At 43.6% G+C, this 24,711-nt stretch overlaps 2 protein-coding genes across 3 annotated transcripts in view; both read left to right on the forward strand.

The window, feature by feature from the left end:
• Positions 1-2,734: 2,734 nt before the first annotated feature.
• On the forward strand, positions 2,735-7,520 carry LOC125716877 (transmembrane protein 230-like). The gene is made up of 4 exons (XM_048989689.1): positions 2,735-3,023; positions 3,439-3,540; positions 3,843-3,965; positions 5,128-7,520. The coding sequence occupies exons 2-4, from the start codon at positions 3,445-3,447 to the stop codon at positions 5,266-5,268; spliced, it is 360 nt and encodes a 119-aa protein (XP_048845646.1). The 5' UTR covers positions 2,735-3,023; positions 3,439-3,444; the 3' UTR covers positions 5,269-7,520.
• A 1,819-nt stretch (positions 7,521-9,339) lies between these two features.
• Positions 9,340-24,711, forward strand: part of igsf9b (immunoglobulin superfamily, member 9b) — a 45,308-nt gene continuing 29,936 nt past the window's right edge. The window contains exons 1-4 of one of the 2 annotated variants that reach the window (XM_048989445.1): positions 9,340-9,776; positions 10,352-10,492; positions 18,183-18,282; positions 20,020-20,226. In XM_048989445.1, the coding sequence (XP_048845402.1) occupies positions 18,222-18,282; positions 20,020-20,226 (268 nt within the window). In that variant the 5' untranslated portion in view covers positions 9,340-9,776; positions 10,352-10,492; positions 18,183-18,221. The remainder of the gene's footprint in view (positions 9,777-10,351; positions 10,493-18,182; positions 18,283-20,019; positions 20,227-24,711) is intronic. The other variant, XM_048989454.1, reaches the window with a different exon arrangement.

Here is a 24,711-nt window from a genome sequence, read left to right on the forward strand (position 1 = left end):
GACAGATGCAATGCTCTGATAAGTTGGTATTAAAAGTGTGTTTTTGCCAGCAAAAGTAAGATTAGTAGGACAAGTACCATTGAAAAGCCCCAATAAATGAAGGACATTGATCTAGTGTGACAGTTTGGCAGTGCTGGTCAATGGTGGCGTCTGCCAGCCACAGGAAATATAGTGAAGGATTTCAACCTTGACAATGTTTGTTTCAATTTTCCTTCATCTGTTGGGCCATTTGTTTTGCATATAATGCATTATTAATTTAAGTTAATAATGGCACATACAAGACAGCTACTTAAATGATTCATATTTCAAAATTTCAATCATTTATTTGGATCATATTATTTTGTACATCTTCCTACACCCTAACCCTAATCTGTTTTATCGGCGGTTTCAGAGCAGCTCCCAAGGCAATGGCACAATGTTGGGTTTTGGTGACTTCATGTTGCGCCACTGACTACGAGCCCCATCTCAGCAGATCTCTCCAATGTGGACGTCCAGATGGTCCTGATCAGACTTATCACACTGCTAGAAAGGCCAGCCGGGTTTTTAAAGGTCATGGGAGTCTATAAGAGCTCAAAGCATAAAGCATTTTTGGGGTCTCACTATGGTGCACTCTAATGTTTATTAGTGTTTTGTTTCTTAGCATATAGGTCCTAACTGTTATTCTGAACCCGTCTGAGATTTGTTATTATAAATGGGATTTGATAGTAATTCATTGTAAATGTTTGACTTAATAAAAGCCATGACTGAACTACAGTGGTTTTAATAAAAGTCCTGTTTGAACTATTCCTTCAGCCCTTGCTTCCATTCTATGGGACCATCGTTCTGTACAACAGAGCAGAACGTTTTTTTAATTTGTTTTTCAGGTGCCTCAGTGCTACTCCAGCAAGCGTTTATCCTGTGTGGCTTGTTCCTCTCTTCACATCATGGACCCAAATAAAAACAGAAGCCCCACGTGTGTGAGGAGCAAAACCGGGCAGGCTTTCACTAAAACGCCGAGAACAATCTGGAACCATGAGATAAAATGTCTTCCCTTTTAATGACCATGTGGTTCTTAATGAAACACTAGAATAGCTAGAATAGGGGATGGAGGTAGTTTGCCTAGTCTGAGGATGGCATCACTATCTTTGTGATTTACTTTCCTCATCTTCAAAAAGAAAAACAAAAAAACATCCACATTCTTAATGAGTACTATTAGCTTCGCTCTGTGTGTGGAGTTTCTCCCCATATCAGGCCATGCAGAGGGATGAAAATTTCCCACAATCTGTGACTGGGTGTGTGTGTGTATTAGGTTTTTATTACATTGTGGGGACCAAATGTCCCCCACAATGTAATAAAAACTCTGGGGATCGCAATCAAAAAACTAAACATGCCAAAGGTCTTGTATTTTGTTTGGATACTTATGGCTAAGATTAGGGGTTAAGGTCGTCATGTTGGCATTGCAGTTTTCCCCATAGAAATGCATAGAGAGTCCCCACAAAGATATAATTACAAACCCGTGTGGGTGTCTGTAGATGTGTATATATTACATTATGGGGACCAACTGTGATAAAAACTTGTTATTTTGATGTTGTGAGGACATTTTTTTTAGTCTTCACAAGGGGAAACTCAATTTTATAAAAATCTGTGACTATGTGTGTGCATGTGTGTGTGTAAGTGAGCCTTGTAATAGACTGTCGAAGGTGCTCCCCATAAGCACCTCCCACTAGTGACATTGAACTGCATAAGCAATTGGAAAATGGATGGATGGTGGGATGGATCAGTGAATGGCTGGATAGTCGCCCTCTTCAAAATCATGCTTATATTGACATTACGTAAGTAAATGTTCACAGAGACCCAGAACCTGGCATATTGCCAAGGCCAGCAATCCATTTATCTGAGGTTAAAACCACAAAATACCAAAAGATTACCAAAGTAATCCTAAGGATACAAGGTTTTTTTTTTAATTCTACAGATAAGAACCAATCTGTCCTACAGCACCCCTGTGTGGACGATTTTCACGAAATATGTTTTCACGATTAATAAGCAGTTTCAACTTCATTAACATGTACACGTTTGAGTTAATTTAATGTATCAAAGCACAGATTAACATAAATAGCCTGATGCTTTGCATCAGAAGCATGAGACAAATTCCTATTTCAAGAATCTTATTTCCTTCATATTAGAAATTGGTCCTAATCTGAGGGCAGGTATTCATGTAAATAATGACGTGCGCAGGACTATATGGCAAATATGAACAGGCTAGCTGAACAGTCAACAGAATTGCAACTTTAATTCCACATGAAGGACAAACTCGGGAGCATAACAAAAGCCAATAACGGAAGCTTACATTATTATATGGAGAGCGCGTTATGTGACTGAGTGACGTGGTGTCCAATAAAACTAGCTCATGTCTCCTCCAAATGCACTTTCACATGCAAACCCATTACGGAATTGCAGACTCATAAATTTTTAGTCCTCTATGTGACAAACAATGGCCCTTAAGGCATATCATTTTAAGCAGTCTAACACCTTGTTAACACCTTGGTACATTTATAAAGCACGGAAGTGTAAATATACAGACATATATAACAGCAATCTCTTCGTCTGCTGTAAACCAACGACCATGCGTAACAAAGAAACTAATTTGTAATGTACGATATCCGTGAATTACAACACAGGCACCTTAACGCGCTTTCGAGGCGGAAAGATTGGCGGTCCGGTGCGCATGCGCATCGTCCCCAAGCATCCCGGAAGTGTTATGCGCGCTGATGTCCATATTTTACACCATATTACCCGAAAAACAACGCGCTCAGCAACAACACGGCCGTCATCTTATCCTATTGCGAACAGCTACAGTTATTCAACAGTCCAGAATAACTTCGTGGGAACTGTTTTTCTTTCAAGCGGTTTTCAATTATCGCCATCAAGGCATCTGGGGATATGACTTACTTAAACTTTCGTTGGACGTGCTAGCGACCACCTTCCACGTTCTTTGCAGAAAATTGTCGGAACCTTCTTGAAACTTTAATAACCAGATTTAACCAGTACGTTTAAACACTTAAATATGAAATATATTGCGCGGTAGCCTTAGCAGTTCAGGCAGTGCTGTATATACTTACATACTGACATATTGCACTAAGATGGGAATACTATTGGACTCTAGCTAGTTTATCTGTTAGATGTGTAGTGCAATGTATGAGAATTTGTAACCGCGCTCTTATTTGGTTGTAAGCTAGTTTTGTTTATGTTTTACGCTGTGTTGATGTATTCGTTATTATAGTGTATCTTTCAGTGGCCTGCTCAGCGTTGCTGCTTGTTGTATTTTGAGAATCTTCGGTTATCGAGTAAAATATATAGTTGGCGTACAAGTTGGAAGGTTACGGAGTGCCACTGGCTGTTCTGTATGCATTGGCAGTTATGTAGTTATGCCTGTCGGTGTGCCTTTCCTTAAATAAACAGGTCAAAATGCCGAGCCGCAGCAGTGTCACCGGAGGCAACCACACCAGCAAAGTCAGATACTCGAAGCTGCCGGATAGCGATGACGGCTACATCGATTTGCAGGTATTTCCCAGCGGGTAGCCAACCAATTTCACTGCAGCATCCTTAATTGCCATAAATACAGACTTCTGTTCTAGCTCAATAACCATTTGTATTTTTTTTCACGTTTCAAATGAATTATATTAGTATGGTCACGTTTACAAGAATGAGATTTATTTATTTGTGGGCTCCCCAGACCCGTTATTGATTTGTGTTTTAATTGCTTTTTTTGTGTGGGGGGGATTTGATCGGATCACAAAACTATCCTCAGGGTAAAAAGATGCTCTCTTCTAAATATTTTATTGTTTATTTTTCCCTTAATGCAGTTCAAGAAGACTCCACCCAAAGTTCCATATAAGGCCATCGCCCTGGCCACTGTCCTCTTCCTCATTGGCTCTTTACTAATTGTCATTGGAGCGCTTCTTCTGGCGGGGTACATCGAAGTGACGGTGAGTTCACATCGCAACAGCGCCCCTTGTCGGGGTCTCTCGGTTTAGCACCCCACCGTCGCCGTTAGAGTGCACTCTATTTAAAGATAGTGAAAACTGTGTTTAAAATTATCGGTTAACACGATACTTGACTCCAGGAAGAACACTTGGACTTTTTTTTTTAGTTGTTAGGTTTTACCAGCCTATGATGTTCACCAGTTCTGGGATTAAATCAGAATAGTGTAAAAAAATATTTTATTCTGTAGTTAATTTACGTCAGTGATACTTTCAACGGCATCTGTATTAAAAATAACAAAAATCTGTATTGATTCTTGGTGATGTTACTGATGGTACTGATCTTTGCCTGATCCATTGTCTGTTACTCATTATTCTTCTCCTCTTCGTAATTCTATTGGAAACCCCAGTTACATTACAACTTTATACATATGAGAAAATTAGTAACAGTATCGACAAACACTGCTCAACTTCATTGCTGGTTACTAGCGTCCAGTAGTGACTGTGCCATTCTTCCAATTGCTGCTTGCAAACTCAAGGCATGTAAATGCTGGCATTGCACACAGATACACGCCATTGAGCAAGTCTGGATGATGAATTAGACTATTTTTTGTAGAAGAAAATAAAATTATTGTAACGTAGTAAGTAGCATGTTGCATTTCCATTTCGTCAGTTAAAAGATGATTCTCTCCAAAGATTCTGTATCTAAAATAGATCGAACTGAATATTTCCTGAGGTGAGTTACTCAGGTACAATGGCAAAAAACAGCAATTGCATTCATGGAACCTGCAACATTAAAGTTCGAGTTAAAAAAAAAAATATGTTACATAAACATTTTAAGATTAAGTGTTCTGCTCCAACTATGGTTGCAAAGGGGTGGTAAGTTTCCGGAAACTTTCCATTCCATGGGAAGTTAAGCTGGGGAATTTTGGAAGTATTCCATGGTGGAAACTTTCCATGGGAGTTACTGGGAATATATGTGAATTAACAAAAAATTCCCAGAATTTTGTAGCCCTGCCTTTAAACAAGGCAAATGCTTGGGTGCAAATATGTTTTTTTGCTCCTACACCTTGCTGCAAATGCCGTTATCCCAAGTCTTTTGTTCTGTGTGGCCAGCATGTTTTTCTTTGTTTATCCCCATCTTACCTTTTAATCCTGTTTATTCCAGCACCCAGACCGCACTGTTCCAGTCCTCATCATCGGAATCCTGGTCTTCCTTCCAGGGTTCTACCATCTGCGCATTGCCTACTATGCATTCAGAGGTTACCGTGGTTACTCCTACGAAGACATACCTGACTTTGATGACTAACTGTCCATGGGACAGCTGAGGTCTTGGGCTGCATTTAAGGCAGTTCTGAATTCTGGGCTTGACAGTAGCAAGAATCACCTATTACCAGAATGCTTCAAGAGACATATTAGATTCCTGGAAATAGTCTGTTGGGAGAGTATTATGTCCAAAGAAATAGAAAATTTATGTTTTAAATACTAGTGTATTTTTTTAAGCGCAAATAAGTGGTTGAAGCAGGTATCATCATTTGTAAACAGAGTCAATTGTTTCTATTTACTGCAAGTGAAAGTTCAGGCCTTATTGGTCACACATCCATTTGTTGTTGTCCATTATGTCAAAACTCTTCTCCTCACAGATCTTCATTGTTCAGCTTTCTCTCCTTAAAGAGTTACAGGAAATAACATGGTTGGAACATTTATGGTCTCATTTCATAGATTAACATTAGTACCTTTCCAGATTTTTCATTGCAGCTCTGCCAAGTGCAAGTCTATGATGTATTTCTTGACTTCTGGGTCCTTTGTGGTTGATTGTTCCTTGGAGGCCAAAGTGATCTATAACTTTAATGTCTATACCATTAACCCCAAAGCTGCTATTCCTTTGGTCATGGCCATTGTTCTCTACTGTAAATGTAATGTTGTCGCTGTGTATATATACATATGGTTGATGATGTTTTTCCTCCAATCTTAAGCCTCCTTCCAGTCCGCCTCCTGTCATCATACATTCTGTATACAAATTGACATGGTATGGTCACAGTATGCATCATTCGTTTCCAGTGTAGAGTGTCTTATTAAGGACAGCGAGATACTAATCTTCCTGAGAACATTCCAAAGTGTAACATTATCAAAGACTTTGTCGTCAATTAAGTACCTCTTTCCATAGGTCGACTAAAGGTCATGGAACCATGATTTTCCAATTTGAACAATGAAAGAAAGTAGTACAGTTAAGTCACTATGGCAGCTATAGAGTAGTGGTAGCAGTTGTGATAAAGGGTATAGAATGAGCTCTAATCTCAAGGTTGTATGTACCGTAAATAAAGCCTGATATTCTCCAGGAAAAAAAATAAGATATATTAAAGTGTACAGTTCATTTAGCTGACTCTAAATAACCGGAGGAGTCTTCATTAACGTAACAGGCTTAATTCCTTGCTTTTATTTTTGAAAGGTTTCTGATAGATTGTGACAGTCCTTAACGTTTGGGTTTAAGAACATTTCGTATTTATTCTGGTACAGTAACTTATAAAGTTATTTAAGATTGTTTCCTGTTATTCTAATCATTGCCTTTCACTCCCTCCCTGCTCAGTCATAATGCTTAAAAGATCTCAGGTTTTCAGAGGCAAAGTTCAATATGGGAAAATCGTTTGCTAACTTGTGATCTAACACCTTATTAGCCATCAGCTGCTGGTGATCTTTATGAGAACAGGTGTTGTCGAACAGAAGGGAACATCGTAACGAAAGGGTGTAAATTGTTTAATTTATGTAATTACATGCTGGTGATGTTTAGAAAATGGATACCAGCAACTGAAAGTTACATACCGGCCAGGGGACTCAAAAATATGTTTTTCTTGAGTTGCTCTTGGCCGGTTAGCTGCCTGCTTTTTAACCTGCAATTCTCTGTCATCTAAAATTTCAAATGACAAAACTGTACTTGCTTGATTCGGTTTAGTGGAAAACACACAGTGGATGTAATAGCCTGTATTAAGTATGAAGGCATATTTAGTTATAACAAAAAAAACAACTTTCATGACAGCATATCATGTCAACTTTGTAAGGAATTCACCGTGTATGATGCAAATTAGTAATATATGTTCAGGACTTTAAAAAAACTTTAGTTTTGTCTCGTGTCATAATTCATGTTTCTGAAATAACTGCCAGGGATTAAAACAAGCCATGAACACTGTACAGAATTTCAATGTGATTTTCAGTATTGTGTTTACATTAGGGGTTGTTTCAGTTTGTGTGGAGTAAGACATTACTGCTTTCCGAAATGTAACAACAGTGCAAGATAATAAAAAAAAGGTTTTAAAATAGTCAGGGCAGGCAAGTAATCTAAAAGGAGACAAAAAGCTGCCTCTGAAATTATTTACCAACTGATAAAATTTATATTGAAATAAGAAGACAGATGAAAAAGTAGGCTTATATGTTTTATGTGACATTGTGATTCACCCAAATTCAAGCTCCAAATTACTATATGCATTTCAACCATTTTCATTCATTTTGCCTCTAGTTATGTGAAATCATCTCCCTCCTAATAAAATATACTACACACACATAAAATAGGCTCTGAATTGTCTGTGTTTCTGTTTAAACCAAGGAATGGTCTTCCAGTCCTTTGGTTCCTCTGCCTAATAGGTTTAAATCATGCCTTATGTAAGTAATAGAACTGTACTATGGTGTCCTTGGCTAGCGGTGGTCGGGTCGTACATTTTGAACCAGCATTACTGCCTTTTTCTTAATGAAGCGTACAGGGAAAATGTCAAAGATGGTGCTTTGCTGCTTTCGCTGTTGTCTGCCGCTCCTGACCTCTGCAAGTCCATTGAAATGACTTCTCGATGTGGTTGTTTTCTGTCCTTTTAATAATAGCGCCGTTCCGTATTTTCAGTTCTGTGAGAGTTCATGACCTGTATAATATTGAACAAAGGAGCCATAAGAGAGATAATATCCGTTTTTCACTGGCAACACATCCTATTATTCAAACTAACAAATCCTCAGGGAAAGCTTTTTAATATTTAAATAAATATTTCAAAAACTGGCATATGTCGGTGTCAGGAAAGCAGTGCGCTTTTATGTTTAAATTAATTATATATTCAAAGTGTATATTACGGTAGATCCATCCCTGTTCCTTACGGCTTTACTTAAACTGAAGCCCATCTGCGTAAAATAGCGCTGCCGGGCACTGATGAAGATGGTTACTACGGTACCAAAATGTATTCGAGTTTTATTATTATTTTACCAATAAAATATGTCAGGTAAAGAAAATACCTTTTATTTGAAATCTTGCTATTATTTCACTTATTCTGGCGTTGCTGTGCTAACTTACCCGACACTGCTGTTTTGTACTTCTCGTCATTTCTGTATCACCTTATTCATTCATTCATTTTGGGGCATTATACAGACAACATAGAAGTTGCATTCTGTGGATTCGCATGGAGCTTGTGAAAACTGTATTCGAAAATAACAAGTTACCGAGTTGATAATCAAATGCCACTTATGCTCCCAAGGGCGCCGAAAGGGGGGCGGGGGGGGGGGGGTTAAGACGATTCCGAGGGCCCCTGAATGACAGGAGCCTTAAAAAATTAAATATAATTGTATTGGTTTGGGTTGGAAGCACAATGTAAGATGTTTTAATGGGGCCCAAAATCTTTAGCGTCACCCCTGCATGCACTAAATTTGTTTATATACACGTGCCAGTAACTCGGGGAATATAAACAATGAAGTTATCGCTTTCTTTAATTCTCGGGAGCAAATGGCGCCCTCTTGTGGTGCAGAAGATTTGAAATGGAAACATTTATTCTCCGGTGTCGTTTAAGGTTATATAGACGGGAAAGATTTCACGCTTTTAATAATGCGTAACATCGAATTTTGCGGTATAATTTTATCAATGCACGCAATTCAACCAAATATTTACATGTAAATTGCAAAAAATGCTTCAAGTCATTCTAAAAATTCAATAAACCACAGCCAATGGACTTTTTAAATAACTTTATATATTAATCAAATGCAATGCTCTAATAAATTATAGGTGAGTTAATTTTTCAATTGTCGATTTTTTATACATTCATTTGATTATAATATAACGGGCGTGCAATATCAACATGGGGAAATTTAGATTATTATTCTCTGGTAAAACAATAATCCACATTTGCGACAAACGAAATGCACTGATACTGCCCCTTCGAAAGCCGCAGCAAAATGTTAAAGGACAAAATATGAGGCGACGATGGGAACATGAGGCTTACAGGATGTAACGTCGGTGACATTTCAATAGGGCTGTCCTTTTAAAGGGCAATTAAACGTCCGGGTAAAGCAAGGGGAGGGTTAGGTCAGAATAAAGCGAAATAAACTTTAGTGTTCGTGTCTGTATATGTGTGTGTGGGAAAGAGGGGGTGAGAGAGGGGGGAGTCGGGAGAGAGAGAGAGAGCACGTTTGATTTTATAAAAGGGGGAGGTGTTGGTATTGCATCTGATCACTCTACTTGGTGCGTCGCGCAGAAAGGGTTGGTGTTTTCGTGTGAGAAAGTGTTAGTGGGGTCTGAAGAAGCATCGCATATCACCATTACACACGATCCTTTAAAAAATACTGGAGAGAAACGCTACTGGAGATGAAGTTGCACAACTTCTATTGACAAGAAGGACCCATGGAGTGTGTGATTTAATCTATAGCAGTTTTGATCAGCCTGCATCTCTGGCTTGTCTACCTTGCCCTACAGCTTTTGGATCAACTGTGAGACACGTTTTTTTCTCCTTCAGTTTGGAAATGATTTCCTAAAGCTTCCGGCACATACCCAAGCTGTTTATACAGTCTGAGTTGTGGGTAGGTAATATTCAACCGTGTAAACATGTGTCGTACTAGTCAATTCATTTAAAAGGCGTTTCCACGAATCCAAAAAAAAGTTCTTGTAATGAAATCTTTGGGGTGTATGTTCTAGCAGATACGTTGGATTTTCGCAAATGTTTCGCCATAGAGGATAAAATTTGTTTATATAGTTAAATAGTTTAGTTGGGTGTGTGTATTTGGCCAAATATTGAGAGGACAAGCTTTACTTGTGTTACAAAGCCGCCCCATCTACATAAAGTTGGCAGTAATTGGAGCTCAAAAATTCGGAACAAGGAAATAAGTATTATTTTAATGTACTGCCAAATGGATGGAAGCTCTCGGTTAAAACAGACATGGACATTTTCAAGACGTGGTTGGTGCACATTAAAGATCTCTGGTGCTGGACTGTCCGACTCATTGTGTCCGATTAGCCTACACGAGTATATATCATTTGCACAAGAAAATAATAGTATTAGTAACAACATCGAATATATATACATATCTCAAGTTGGCATTCTGGCTGTGGAAGAATAGGCGTCCTGTGCTGACGGTCCGATTTTATTATTTTGTAGAGAATAATGCACCTGCATATATGTTAGTACGGTTCCTGACGGTCGAGGACACCTTGGATGAAGACGTCAGAAGACAGAGGATAAACATACTTCTCAATGGACTAACCACTTTGATTTTCTGGGAAAAGTGCCTAAAACAAGGTAAACAATCATTTAATTTTTATTATTCGACCGAAGCCGATTATATTGTGAGATCGCGACATTTTAAACGGTGATCGTAATATTCCGAGTGATCAATATCGGGAACAAACGTGCTTCTTCTCATATCCATCTTTCTCACTAGTTCAGTGCTGTCTACTTAGCGAAGGTTACGGTAAGCTCTGTCATAATGTACCCAAACTAAGAACAAAAATCGGTGCTGTATTATTTGTGGGCTACTTGCTGAACAATAGCTTGAGAGATATTAAGGTGCAGCAAACTGAATGATTCATAGATTAAGACGCAGTAGAGATGTGCGCCGCCTTAACAATGTAAAGTAATTAGCATCGTCTCTATTTATCCAGCTGGTAAGATATTGACCAGTCGCGATCGCACAGGGTGACTCAGATTACCCTGCCGTGTTTTCTTAACAACTGAGTCCTTGTGTAAACAAAAGTTGTTGTTGTTTTTTTTTTGTTTACTGCATAAATGATATCGTCAGCTACGATTCCATTCAATTGAACATTCTGACAATCTGATATTTAGATATAAATATATTAGATAGGTCTATAATAGATGGTTTGTGCCGATGGTCCTGGTTTCACACGTGTGGTCTTTTGGACGATGACAACAAATCTTACATGTGAGAACCAGTGAACTATGATAAAGAAAATGCAAGACATTATAATATTTATCAGGCTAATAAGCTAAACCACCGCATTGTTGTTATTATCTTTTTTACTTTTAATGATCAAAATTTATTTCCCGAATTCATACAGTGGCTTTGCTAAAGTTATTCATTCAAGGGTACAACAGCAGCGTCCTTCTGGAAGTTGCAGCCTTCAATTCGGTGCCTCTAAGCAACAGGCTGCTTACTGCTATGATTAGGGTGTTTTAGGAGAAACAATGGAAATGCCGGGCTTTAAAGGGATCCCTCTTAATTCAGTTGCCAACAGCGTTACTGGTTTCATTTTCCTTTATCGATGCAGGTTCACGCAACGCGCGTGCAAGCAGCCGACGGCGCGCGCTCCTTTTGTCTGTCCGCAGCTCTGTCTTTCCCTCCCCGCCTGTTTTTCGGTCTCTTTCTATTTCTCCGTTTTGTCTCTTTGTGTTTATCGCTCTTTCTGTCTTTCTGTTTTTATGTTTAGTCCTTGGTCTTTTCTCTATCTCGCAGTTTCTTTATGACTGTGTCTCCCATTCTCTTTGCCTTCATCGCGGCGCTCTCTTTCTCTCTCTCTTTGTCTTTCTTTATGTCCCTCGTTGCCCCTCTCCCAGTCTGTCCAGTCTCACGCGGACGCACCAGGAAAACAAACGTGTCATGAAGCCTCTGGTTATCACTGAAGCGTCTCCGGTCACCATTTACTTAACTATCAAATAAAATTTATGTTTTGAAAAAGATGTTTTTAAAGCGTTTCATAGAGGTATCAAATAGAGTTCACTAAAACTTTTCTAGAACTCCTTTTTTATTTGTTGCTTTTATTGCCAAACACCTTGTGTGCCCAACCAACACTTGCTGCTAAGCTGCCATGGATTAGTATTGAGGTCGGGCTTCAGCTAGGGAACAATGACCCCTCCCCTTACCTCATGTTCGTGTGTGTTTGTTTGTTTGTGGGTTCTTGCCACACACAAGGGTTCACATTTGCACATGCACGCAACACATACACACTCTCTCTCTCTCTGTCACACACACACATACACACACACTCTCTCTCTCTCTCTGTCACACACACACACACACACACACACTCTCTCTCTCTCTGTCACACACACACATACACACACACTCTCTCTCTCTCTGTCACACACACACACACACTCTCTCTCTCTCTGTCACACACACACACACACACACTCTCTCTCTCTCTGTCACACACACACACACACACACACTCTCTCTCTCTCTGTCACACACACACATACACACACACTCTCTCTCTCTCTGTCACACACACACACACACACTCTCTCTCTCTCTGTCACACACACACACACACACACACACTCTCTCTCTCTCTGTCACACACACACACACACACACACTCTCTCTCTCTCTGTCACACACACACATACACACACACTCTCTCTCTCTCTGTCACACACACACACACACACACACACTCTCTCTCTCTCTGTCACACACACACACACACACTCTCTCTCTCTCTGTCACACACACACACACACACACACTCTCTCTCTCTCTGTCACACACACACACACACTCTCTCTCTCTCTGTCACACACACATACACACACACTCTCTCTCTCTCTGTCACACACACACACACACTCTCTCTCTCTCTGTCACACACACACACACACTCTCTCTCTCTGTCACACACACACACACACTCTCTCTCTCTGTCACACACACACACACACACTCTCTCTCTCTGTCACACACACACACACACTCTCTCTCTCTCTGTCACACACACACACACACACACACTCTCTCTCTCTGTCACACACATACACACACACACTCTGCCTGCTGTCTGGCAGCTTTATGCAAAGCCAGGATTTCCCCAGTGTTTTCTGGGGTTCAGGAGGTGAAAGCAGAACAGCAGGTGGACGCGTCTGTGACGTCTCATTGTCGTCGTCGTCGTCCCCCCCGTCCCCCCCCCCCTCCCCGGAAGTCAAAGTTAATCTCTGCAGCCAGTCAATTTGGGGGGTAGCCGCCGCCCCCGAAGCTTAGAAAACAGAAGCATCTTATGGGATAATTAATCTCGCAGACTTAGGGAGCCCCAGCCTGCTTTGCTCGGCTTCCCTGAGGGTGGGGCTTCTCTGATGCCTGCTGGGCGTCTCGTCAGCCTGGTCACTACCCCCCCTGCATGGACGTCCTGAAAGTCACCCGCACTATCCTGGGTCATAACGTTTATGTCCTTTTTGAAATATTACCACGCTGGCTTTTATGAGATAATGTGATGGAGGGTGGTGGAGGTCCCAGGGTTTGTCTCGGTAGGGAGGGCATAGTGCCTGTAGGGCTACCTTCATGGTTCCATGTCTCGGATATTTCGATGGATGTCTCAGTGGCCATTAGGCTTGAAAATTCATATCGCTCTTTTGTATTCGCCTTGGAGAACGGCTCAGGCTTTAGACTTTACCCCAAATCAAATCTTAGACTCAGCCCCTGACTGAGACTTTAATATTTGCTTTCATGTTGGCTACCAGCCTATTCACATCCATGTATTTTAATGTCATAATGACGACATGTGCATATCAGTAATGTTTTTTACTCGCCTGCGTTGTTCAGGCACCATTGCATCACCTGAAGCGTTGTTGCCTCCCTCTATGTAGCTTTTGCGGGATGCCGCCCTAGGAAGGTCTACATGTGTGCGGGGACTGAAGAGAATCTTAATTGAAATGTTTCCCACCAATTGTCAGAGTGCAGCTGGGACCGGAACGACCCACGGAGCCGGGCTGTGCGCTGGCCTGGCTGCGAAAAGCTGCTGTTTGCAGAGCATATGGTCTGGTTCTCATCCCAGTCTCAGCTAAGCCTTTTCTCAGAGTACCTCCATATATCCAGGAGCATTGTAGACTGAGAGATATATGTTATTTAAAAAGTAGCGTTGAGTAATATCTATCCAGGTGGTAAGGAGCTAGATTTCAGGATGCATTCTGTAATAGGTAACCGTTTTATGGGGCTGTTTCATTAAACTGATTGTAATCTGTACTGATTCGCGCTATTGCTAATCCTTTTAATTTTAGTTCTTTTTTTTTAATGCCTATTTTTAATGATTTTCTTGATTTATGTTCTGTGTTGTCTTTCATTGTATGCACGGAAACTGGAAAGCAAAGTCCGGGTACATGCAGGTGTACCTGGCCAACAGTGAATTCCGATTCTGATTCTGAGCTGTACCGAAACACCCCGTGTAAAGTGTGTGTGCTGATTTTTGTGGCCGGCCGACTAGCCCTGGGCTTATAGGTCCCTGTCCTTCCCATGTCCTCTCATTCCCTCCCTCCCCATCTCCCTGTTCCCTCTGCCCCAGGCCGGATCATCCAGGATTACCGGCGGTGTCATGTAGCTGCTTACCTGCCTGGTCTGTTAATGTCCCTGCCTGTGCCTGATTAACACTCTCGGGCTGGGGGAGCACACCCGCACATACGTGTCAACAACACAGGCTATCACCTTCACACACATAATGTGCAAATAGCACATTGCAAACATACATGCTGTCAACTAAGTAGAAGTGCAGCTAGGCTGAGCTTCCAGTGAGTGCCCAGGTACCTACACAACAAATTCTAGCAAAGCAAGAATCTATTAAAACTATTTGAGGGCCAGAAGTTCAAGAACATTCGGGGAATGTAAAAAGGCATCTGGCTAGTAGAGGAATTAATGGAACAGATGGGTCTTAAGGTGTTTCATGTGTCTTCAAGCTGTGCCGTGTGTCAACAGGAGGGTGCATGGTAATTAACGAAAAGTCTGGCCGGTGGGAATGAACTAGGCTCCAGCTTCTATCAACGGGTTCGCTGTGGTTTGCGAACAGTTTGGATTCCTTTTTGCAGCAGCAGTAGCAGCTGGTTGCATTCAGTCCTGCACTAACCACATATTCATACCTTCTTGGTTTCCAAGAAGTCGGTACATATTCCAGTATTTTAATAAAGAATCTCCAGACATAGGACTTTGCTAAGCCTTAGTGCGCACACAGTTAGCAGAGTGTATATCGTTCTCCGTAACTGGATGACGCAGCTTTCGGCCGCCTTGGGGAAAACCCTGGGATTTCGCGCATGGAATTGTAGGATGATATCAGCTGGACTGTCAGTGTGTAACTCAACAATGGGAGACCAGAGTGGATAAAGATGTTTGCTGAACAGAAAGATAAGCTGCATTGGGTACGTCATCAGTGCCGTGATGGCGTGCAGGCCAGAGTCTTGTACGTTTGGCCCCTCGTGGGTGCAGTGACTGATGCCGTAAAGTGATTAGGGGGAGGGTGTGGAGATACGGCCTCCGCACAAAAGCTCATCGGCTGCCCAGGCAGGAACAGACTTAGTCTGACAGGTATGAGGTACATCTAGGTCAAAGGTGGCATCACTGAGTACAATCTCTATTAGCCAAGGGAAGCTAATTATATAAAGGTACTTCATGCTGTTTATGCCGGCCTCATAGTGAAGATCAGGAAGATGGTTGACTGAGGGATATCATCTGCTAAACCCTTGGCTGCTCTGTGTTAAAACAAAGACTAGACACTGTTCCTTAGGAAGGTCGCCCTGCTGTTTGTCCGTGTGTCTTGCTCATTTGACTTCCTCTGCCGGCCCCTGGAGGTTGGGCTCCCCCTTTGACTCTGGTTCCTCCCAAGGTTTCTTCCTTCTAGGCAGTTTTTCCTTGCCACTGTCGCCTCTGGCTTGGTCACTGGAGGCTTTCGGCAGGAATAATGTAAAAGGCTTTTCAGACAATGTAATGTTGTGATAATGCGCAGTAAAAATAACACTGAATTGAGATGAATCGTGCATGTTGATGTTCGTATAGATATAAAGCTACACATGTGGATAAATATGCCTCAGAACCTCATTTTCAGTGACCTTTTAATCTTGGATTATAATCCAATTCTCTTGACATGTTAATCATGGGATGGATCAGCAAAGCCACCAAGTGTCCCGTAATGCTGACCACCATCCTCCCATAGCCATTGACAGCACAATCCCTATATTCCCATGTTTAAAATCCTGACTTTCCATTAGTTATGATGATTCCTAACATATTCTTCAGTATTTCAATGAACCTGACTCGATTGGTTGGTGGTATTTTTCCCAGAATCCCTTTCTCCCCCCCCTTATGCCAGCAATGAAATGGAAGAGGGATTGTGCCCCTGGAGTGACAGGGGACGATCTCCCCAGGCATGGTAAGGGCTGAAATAAGATCGGCTCGTGAAGTCCATCTTCCTGGACAGCAGGTGGTAAGATGTCGCGGTGACATTGCCTGCGGTGATAAGATGTCTTCAGAGTTCTGCTCACCAGCCGCCTTGTCAATAAGTGTCAAGACCACAAGAAAGAAATAGACCGCAGGTTATTTTCCCTCGGTGCTCTAGCCTTCCCCGGGTAGCATACGGAGATGGACAGGACGTGCACAGTGTGCTGCAGCCCTCGGGTATCATAACCTAAGTCTGGTATCTAGTGGTAATAAATGGAGGATGACCCGCAGCACCCGCAGTCATGAAAATCGCCTACAGAGGTTGTCCTGGCGCCATGGAAACCGGACAAAACAGGGAATTTTGTCTGCAGGCAAGCTCACGCGTCACACCTGGACAGGTGTTATGGCTGTGCGACCGGAGGTTTGAGGAAGTTAATAGTAGTTAAAGGACGCGGGTCATGTTCGTACATGTGTGACTCAATACCGAGCCGCTTTTACTGCGGCTTCTTTGTTGCTCTGGTTGCCTTTTTGTAGCGAAGGTGCGTTTCTCCGCACAAGGCTGCATTTCTCAGAGATATGCATGAGTGCTTTTCTGTGTTGTGAGTATCTGTGCATTTATAGCCTGACCCCACATCACATGAAGCTCACTGGTTCCCACATCCACAACTTGGTTCCTCTACGCTGTGTTGTTGGCTGTGGGCGTCGGTTAGCTGTGCTATCATATCAGAGGTCTTTACATTGAGGTGGCTGGTGATTGATGAATGTGGTGGATTTCCCAGTTTGGTTGCCAAGAAAAACATACGATACTGTTCTCTAACTACATTGAACTATTCGCTGCATAGCGACGTTTCAGTTAACGACGGACTGCATGGAGCTAAACGCTGTCGAGATGTCATAGCACGACTCAGTGCTGATGCTGGTGTAAACAAACTGGTGTAAACTGTCAGTCTTCTAAAAGTATAGCACGTACAATTATGTACAGTACAATGTGCTTGATAACGATAAACAACTATATAACTGGCTTATGTATTTACTATACTGTACTTTTTATCGTTATTTTACAACATACTCTTTCTACTTATGCTGTATTACGCATGGTGTGTAAGGATATTTGCACAGCAACGAAATCACATGACGCCACATTTCTCTGAACATATCCCTATCATTAAGTGATGTATATAGCCCACAAATGCACTTTTAGATATTACTCAGTTTGAACAACACTGATATAAGAAAAATAGTTATTTTGTGATGTACTGGCATCCCATCCAGGCTGTCTGCACCCTGTGATTGCAGGGACCAGCTCATTGTGACTCTGTACTGGAAAAGCATTTGGAAGTTGGATGCTTTGATGGATAATTTCACTATTGGAACATGATTCATATCATTGAATCCCAGACTGATGTATTTTTTGTTTAAAATGTTTTCACTTAACAAACAGGAATTACTGGATGTCAGAACATGTCAGGAGGGATGGAAACTAAACACACAAGAGTCTCTGTAACATGCGCTCCCCTTTCTGTCATGACCTGTTTGTGATCAGCCAATGATGGCATGCAAACAGGTGGGCAGGATCGGGCACGTCTTGCCTCCTGTCCCCTTGTACATCTCTGGGACGTGAGTCTCCACCCACCTTGGCCCCTGATCTTGCGGGTGAGCCAATGGGAACGCAGGCAGTTCCTACCCTCTTTTTGTGATTGGCACAAATGAGGGTATGAATTGGGTGCCCTCTTAACATCAGGATAAATTAAGGTGTGCGTCTCAATCTGCCTCCAGTGGGTGCATGGAGATTCCGGGTGCCCCCCGCTGATTTGCACGTCTCCCTGTCTCGCACCCCTGCAGGTGGCACAGGGACGATGCATCAAGGAGTCTGATAGCGCCATGGGACCAGGGCGACTTTGGCTTCTGGGCGTGACGGCTGCTACCCTGGTCTGCCTCCTCCGTGAGTACCGCCACCATCCCTCGTTCCCTCCAGCCCTCCTTCAGTCTCACAGCCCTTTGTAACATTTCCACATCTAATCTTCCTCCTTTCTTCTCTCTTTAAGCAAATCTTACGCAGCTGGTTATCGCATTGGCTCTTAATGGGAAAGTGCCACTTTGCAAGTACCTCGCGGCCGTAATTATACTTGGATTTGAACCCAAAGCTCTTTGGTCAATGCTCCATCCCCTGCTGAATGCACAGCACTGAAAGCCTGCATGAAGTATAAGCAACTGCAAGTGATTATTAGCTGGCGGTCGGACCGTGTTTGTGGTGCATCCAGAAGTATTAATCTCCAGTCAGGGTGGAAATTAGAGAGACCGTCCTGCCCTTGCAAGCTGAACGCCAAGCCACGGTGGCAGAAAAACACACGTATGCAGCCTTTCAGCTGTAAACATGCAGCCAAAAATACACGCAAACAGGCAGGTGTGCGCACGGGAATATCAAAGAAAACATATGCGTACAAAAAATGCGAAACATTCACATACGCTAAGAGATATATGCACATATGTGTCGCGGTAAACAAAACACACACGCTCTCAGTAACAGGTTCACACCTTCGAAAATACAGTTATAAAGAGACAGATACACTGAAGCACATAATAGCATAAAAGTCAAATCTCCACATGGTGTTATAGACCCATACGTGCGTACAGACAAGCAGCGAGACGCTGGAAGAGGCCTGGATGAACACCAGCATGAAAGTCACTCGACCCTGGCTGGAGCCCAACGCTGGAGGCCGTGCCTGCATATTTCATACCTAATATCGAAAGCCAGTAGCCACAGCAACGTGTCTTTGGCCTGGCCTCGCTGCTTAAATGAGCAGATTTTGTGGTTTAGGAGAGCTGTGCACACATACACCAGTGGGAGAATCCAAGGCTTTAGTCCTGGCAGCCGGTGGACACAGGCCACACCGAGCTGTGGAGTCATTCTGTCTGCTTCTCACTGTTGGGGGAGGGGGGGGCTAAGGCGGAATTAAGGCAGAGGGGGCACCCTGTTATTAGGCGAAAACACTGGCCATGAGTGGGATCTTACACTTTACAGTACTTAAGAAAAGAAATTGGCAAATCCGGATTTGGATCGATCTGATTTCCGTGTAACGCCGTTGCTGAATGATGTTTTTCTTGGATGATGGTTGTGCCACGGGCCATGTGTGTACCCTGGGGGACAGGGCTACGGGGTCTGCTGATCCGGGATTAGCATGTAATGGGTTCTCAAGGCAGGGGCCCAGATTATGGCGGAACACTTGCGCTAACAGGCTAGGAGCAGAAAACCTTCCTGTCCCCCTTTACACTGTAGGTCTCGATGACCAGTCAGTGCAATCGTATATAGGGGCGCTCTCTGTCAGGTCCCCTTTCTTTTGGCAGCCCAGGAGGTGGCACTCAACCAAGAAAGTTAGCCACATGTTTGCTGCCTGCGCACGCAGCACTTTCTGATGACATTCCTGGTTTCTGAGAAAACCCCATCCTCTCAATTCTTGATGTAAAACATCAGACTTCACATCTGCGTGAACCAAAAACCCTCTGTCTAGTGGGTACCCCCTTATAGAACCACCGATTCTAACTCCTTCTCTTTCACGTTTGTTCCTTTGAGGTTCCTGTGGATGTGCTGATATGTATTAGCTATTAATGGGCCTAATGGAAATTGTGTGCTCTCCTCTGTGTCCTACGCAATGGCCTCATCACTCATTTTCCCCCACAGGTAGGTCCCAGGGTGCTGATTCGCTGGTTCATGGCAGACTGGGCGGAGCAGCTGAGCTGGGCTGCAGCCTGGCCCCGCCTTCTGCTAGTGGCCCCGCCCAACACCTCTTCCCCCTGCACGTGGTGGAGTGGGTCCGTTTGGGCTACAACGTTCCCATCCTCATTAAATTTGGAGAATACACCCCCCGCGTGCACCCGGATTATAAAGGTGAGTAACACACACACATATGCGTTTATCTATGGTCATCTTTAAAAATGAGCTCTCAGTTCAATGCAATCTATTCCAGTCTTCATCCAAGAAAAGCATTTCAAACAGATAAAGAGTTTGGGCAATTTTCATTGAAATAAAAAAGAGGCATTTTACATTACAGAGACGGCTCTGACCACAGGAGTGAAAAGATTCTTTTGTCAGATAAAGTGCCCTTTAATGTAGGGGGTCCTTAAAGGCCATGTTATCTTTCAATGAAGTGCTTGGGAAGACCCCCCGGCTAAATTTGGGGGGGGTGCGGGGTGTTCCCCACTCAAACATTTGCTCAGTGTTTTTTTTTTTGAGTGTGTAGGAGTGGCTGAAAGTTTCTATGGTGATGGCCGGGTGGCAGAGTTGGGGATGGGGGGGGAGGGGGGCATTTGTGGTTTCGGGATTAGAGAGGATGGTTTTGCTGAGGGCTTTCGGAGCTCGTCTGGGATTCTGCAGGTCGACCTACTAACTGGAGGCTTCCTCTGAAGGAGACGGACAGGGCAGTGTGGGGTAACAGAATTTGGTTGTGCGGGCCGCATAATCCTGTCATTGTCTCCCAGAAAACAAAGGACAAAGAGCCCCCCAGGCCCCATTGCAAAGGCAGAGATCCCCCCCCGTCCCCTATCCTCCCAGGCCACCCCATACTGAAATCCCATTTTCCTCCCAGTAGTCTCTGCTTCCTCCAGTCGCACCGGTAATTTCACCTTTCCCTGTTAGTACCCGGCTGGGTTAATTCTGAGTTTACAGGGCTGGACCCGACTGTCTGACAGACTCCAGATGGGCCGCGCCGGTGGTCCAAGGACAAGGGATATTATCATTTAAAGCCCTCATATTATATTGCAAAGCTAGTGGAGGGAAGGTGTTGTTTACCAGTCTTCAAAAAATGTTGCAGAAGTTCGGAAATGCTGGTCACAAGGTGGTTGTATTCTTCATTTCAGTTAATGCTTTTGCCTGTTTCTTAGTTTTGTCCTAATTCTCTTTCTTACCTCTATCTGAACCTTCTGGTATTTTATTTGATCAATTATTTCCTCAAATTAGTGCATAAAAATGCCTTTCAACCACTTTGCGGGTCTGAGACCACAATGGCGACATCTCACCCGTTGGTTCAGCGCCAAAATTGCTGCAATTTTTTGGGACAAAATGTGGTTACTTTCAAGGCCAGAGCTGTAGCCTTTGGCTTAGCGGACCTCATGCTTTCTGCCTGTGGTATCTTGGCCGGATGACAGTAAGAATTGGCTGTTGCTTTTATCGGCAGAGGATCTGCGCTATAGCTCAGGTATCGGGGGATGCTCCAGCCGGAGTGTCTGCCACGCAGCTCACAGGACGCACATGTCAGTGCACAAAGGCCCTTTGGTTTTCTGAGGGAACATCAGGGTGCGGGGGGGGGGGGGGTATTGGGGATCCTGTCATGCTGTTTTAGGCGTAATCTCATCAGCCTGTGCAAACAGCCCCGGACCTCAGAGACCCTGGCAAGGGAGGGACCAGCTGGACCTGTGCTGTCAGAAGAACTTTGGCCTTTTAGGCAGATCAAATGGCCACTGACTCCCCCTAAGGAGGGCAAGCAGAGCCTGCTTTCAGGGGCCACCCAGCAGACCTCTCTTCTCTCATATTTTCTTTCTCTTCTTCCCTCCTACTTTCTTTCGTCTTCTGGATGCCACCTTCTGTTTCCCTCCTTTTTCCATCTGCTTTTCTAGTCACCACCACATGTCTTCCCTTGTCAACTCCATCCATCCATCCATGTTCTATAACCGTTTGTCTGATTCAGGGTCAGGGGGGTCTGGAGCCCGTCCCAGAGGCTATGGGTGCAAGGCAAGGAACAACCCAAGATGGGGCACCAACCTATCGCAGGGCACACTCACACACCATTCACTCACACACGCACACCTATGGGCAATTCGGTAACTCCAGTCAGCCTTGGCACGTTTTCTTGGACAGTGGAGGGAAACCGGAGTACCCAGAGGAAACCACGACAACATGGGGAGAACATGCAAACTCCACACACATGGAGCCATGGTGGAGATCTTGGTACCAGAGGTGTGATGCAAAAGTGCTAACCACTGCACCACTGTACTGCCCCTCTCTCAACTCTAATTCCCTGCTTAAAGCAAGTGTTGCTAAGGACATAATGGAGCTCGCACTGGATATGAGGGCAGTCAGCACAGGTAGGAGTGTCTGTAAATGTAATATAACCCAAACTTCTGCCAAAGCCCAGGAGTCTCCATCTCAAAGGGTATTAATTACAACGTACCATGCCAGAGGGAGGTGGTAAGCCCTAACACACACACATTCTCCACGCCCCCAAAGCACAAAAGAAAAGAGAACCAGGCAGCTTCCTTTGACATGCATCCGAGAGGGAGGCAGAGTCAAGGAGGGGTGGTGTCAGGTGACCTTACAAGATAGGGGCAGGTCACCATACCTGCACCACCTGAGCCCTTCTCTGGAATGTTAGTAGGCTAAAGTGTAGACTGAAGTGATAATGTTTGGAAATTTGCTGTTTATTCAGCAAATAATGACATGAAGATGCTGATTTTTAACATTAGCAATGTAATAAGTACATTTGTATATATAAGGAGCTGCTTACAATCATAGTGTACGGCTGGCCCTTGTTTTTATTTGGCGTCTCAAGAATTTATGGTAGTTCATGGACCACAGTCTGCTCAACCTTACAACTGGAAACATCACTGCAGATGTCAGCCAGCAACTGGTATTGGTGTGCAGTCAGTGCTACATACCAGTACAGGGACAAAGATACTGTGTGATGCAGTAAATATGCCACAGCGCTTCTATCATGGCAAATTCTTCCTTTTATCTCAATGTTTTCATGGAAGAAAAGTCCAAACTGGAATGTTCCACTTCCAATGCCCTTTCCAGACGCCATTTATTCCCAGAGCATGTCCACTGGTGGGCTCCGCCCATGTGGCATGTGATTGGCTGAATGTGAGACGTCGTTGGGTCAGAGGCATGCCAGTTGTTAGTGGCCATAGGAGCACATTTGAGCAGGGAGAGATCAATAGGCCAGAGAGAGAGAGAGAGAGAGAGTGCAGAGGCAGTGAGAGAGAGCACGTTAACAGTAAGCTTTGGTTGACAAAGAGCTATTCATAAGAGGGTTAAAGTGATTAGACGAGAGGGAGATTGAAGGGAGAAATTTAGGCATGGGGGGTGTGCTGGGCCAGGCACCTCCCTGACTTATGATTCTATTCAAATCAAAACACATCCCACAATGCACTTCATCCACTCACTCCTAAACTCATACGGAAGCACTAAGAAAAGCAGAGCATGGACCTTCCAAAGCGCCATCCGTCTACAGTCCATCACACACTGCCAGCGTTATTTCTGAGCATAGAGTGTGTTTTTCCAGCGTATCCAAACTTTTGAGCTGCGGGAGGGCGTTTCTATACCGGTCCCACTCGGCCTGGAAAACAGAAGGTAATCCCTTCAGTTTCGTTTCGAGTGAATGGAAAAACTGCCTGCCTGAATGAAACGTTGCAGGGTCAACATTGAGCACGACACGTAAATGTGATTCGTCTCCGGTTGCCGGCTTTGAAGTAGAACTGAAGGGAGGAGAGGAGGCCCAACACAATAAAGGCACAAGAAAGTGATGTTAATGTTAATCAAACTGCTGAACACGTGCCCTCTCCACTCCATCAAGCACACAAAGAAAGCCCACTCAGAGCCCACCCTCCCCATCTAGGATAGAGCTGTGCAAAAAAGCTCCTGGGGACAGTTAAGCCATTGCGTCGCGTTCATTGTCTTTCTGTCCCGGCTGGGTGTGTTGTGTCCATGTGATCTCCAACTCTCTAATTCAAATCAGGGGTGACATGGACTCCATTGTCTCTTTAGTCAGCGACCCTTAGTCATTCGAGGAGATCACATTAGGCAAGGAACTCAAGGAAGATGTGCATTCTGAGTCCTAGTAGGGTCAGCTCAGTTAGAGAAGGTCACGGCTGGGTGCGTGATCATGCTTTATTGATTGGAACGCACCCTGTCCAAGGCCTCCTGGAATGCTGCATTCTGGTGGCTGCTGGGGTGTGCATGGCCAATCAATGACCCAACCGCAATGTCAGGAATTCACCAGAGCTGGCTTGGTATTCATTGCATGACAGAAAATTTGCCGTGAATATGTGACTGTTGCTGAATTGGGTTAAGGTTAAGGGTGGTGGGGGGGGGGGTGTCTGGATTGATGTGTTCAGGTGAGTATAATTTTTTTCCTTTGTAAAGAACTGTGGAAGAATCAAAGAGGGGTAAAAACAAAAAAAAATATTCTAATGCAGCCACCACCCCAAAAGTGAGTGAAAGAGAAAATCTTTTGGGAGCCAGATTCAGTTAATTATTGTTCTTCTTTTGATTGAATTATCTAGAACATCTTTCCCGGATGTTGCTGGGGGCACATTTAAATCCAGACAAATCTGTCACTTTCAGTTCACGTTGTTTGACCAGATTCAAACAAAAACTGTA

This window comes from Brienomyrus brachyistius, chromosome 2 (genome assembly GCF_023856365.1).
Source record: "Brienomyrus brachyistius isolate T26 chromosome 2, BBRACH_0.4, whole genome shotgun sequence".
Taxonomy (NCBI): Eukaryota; Metazoa; Chordata; class Actinopteri; order Osteoglossiformes; family Mormyridae; genus Brienomyrus; species Brienomyrus brachyistius.

Coding starts and splice junctions, on each gene's coding strand:
- LOC125716877 (XM_048989689.1), top strand. CDS start 3,445: ATGCCGAGCCGCAGCAGTGTCACCGGAGGCAACCACACCAGCAAAGTC. Junction 3,541..3,842: donor ACGGCTACATCGATTTGCAG/GTATTTCCCAGC, acceptor CCCTTAATGCAG/TTCAAGAAGACTCCACCCAA. Junction 3,966..5,127: donor CGGGGTACATCGAAGTGACG/GTGAGTTCACAT, acceptor TGTTTATTCCAG/CACCCAGACCGCACTGTTCC.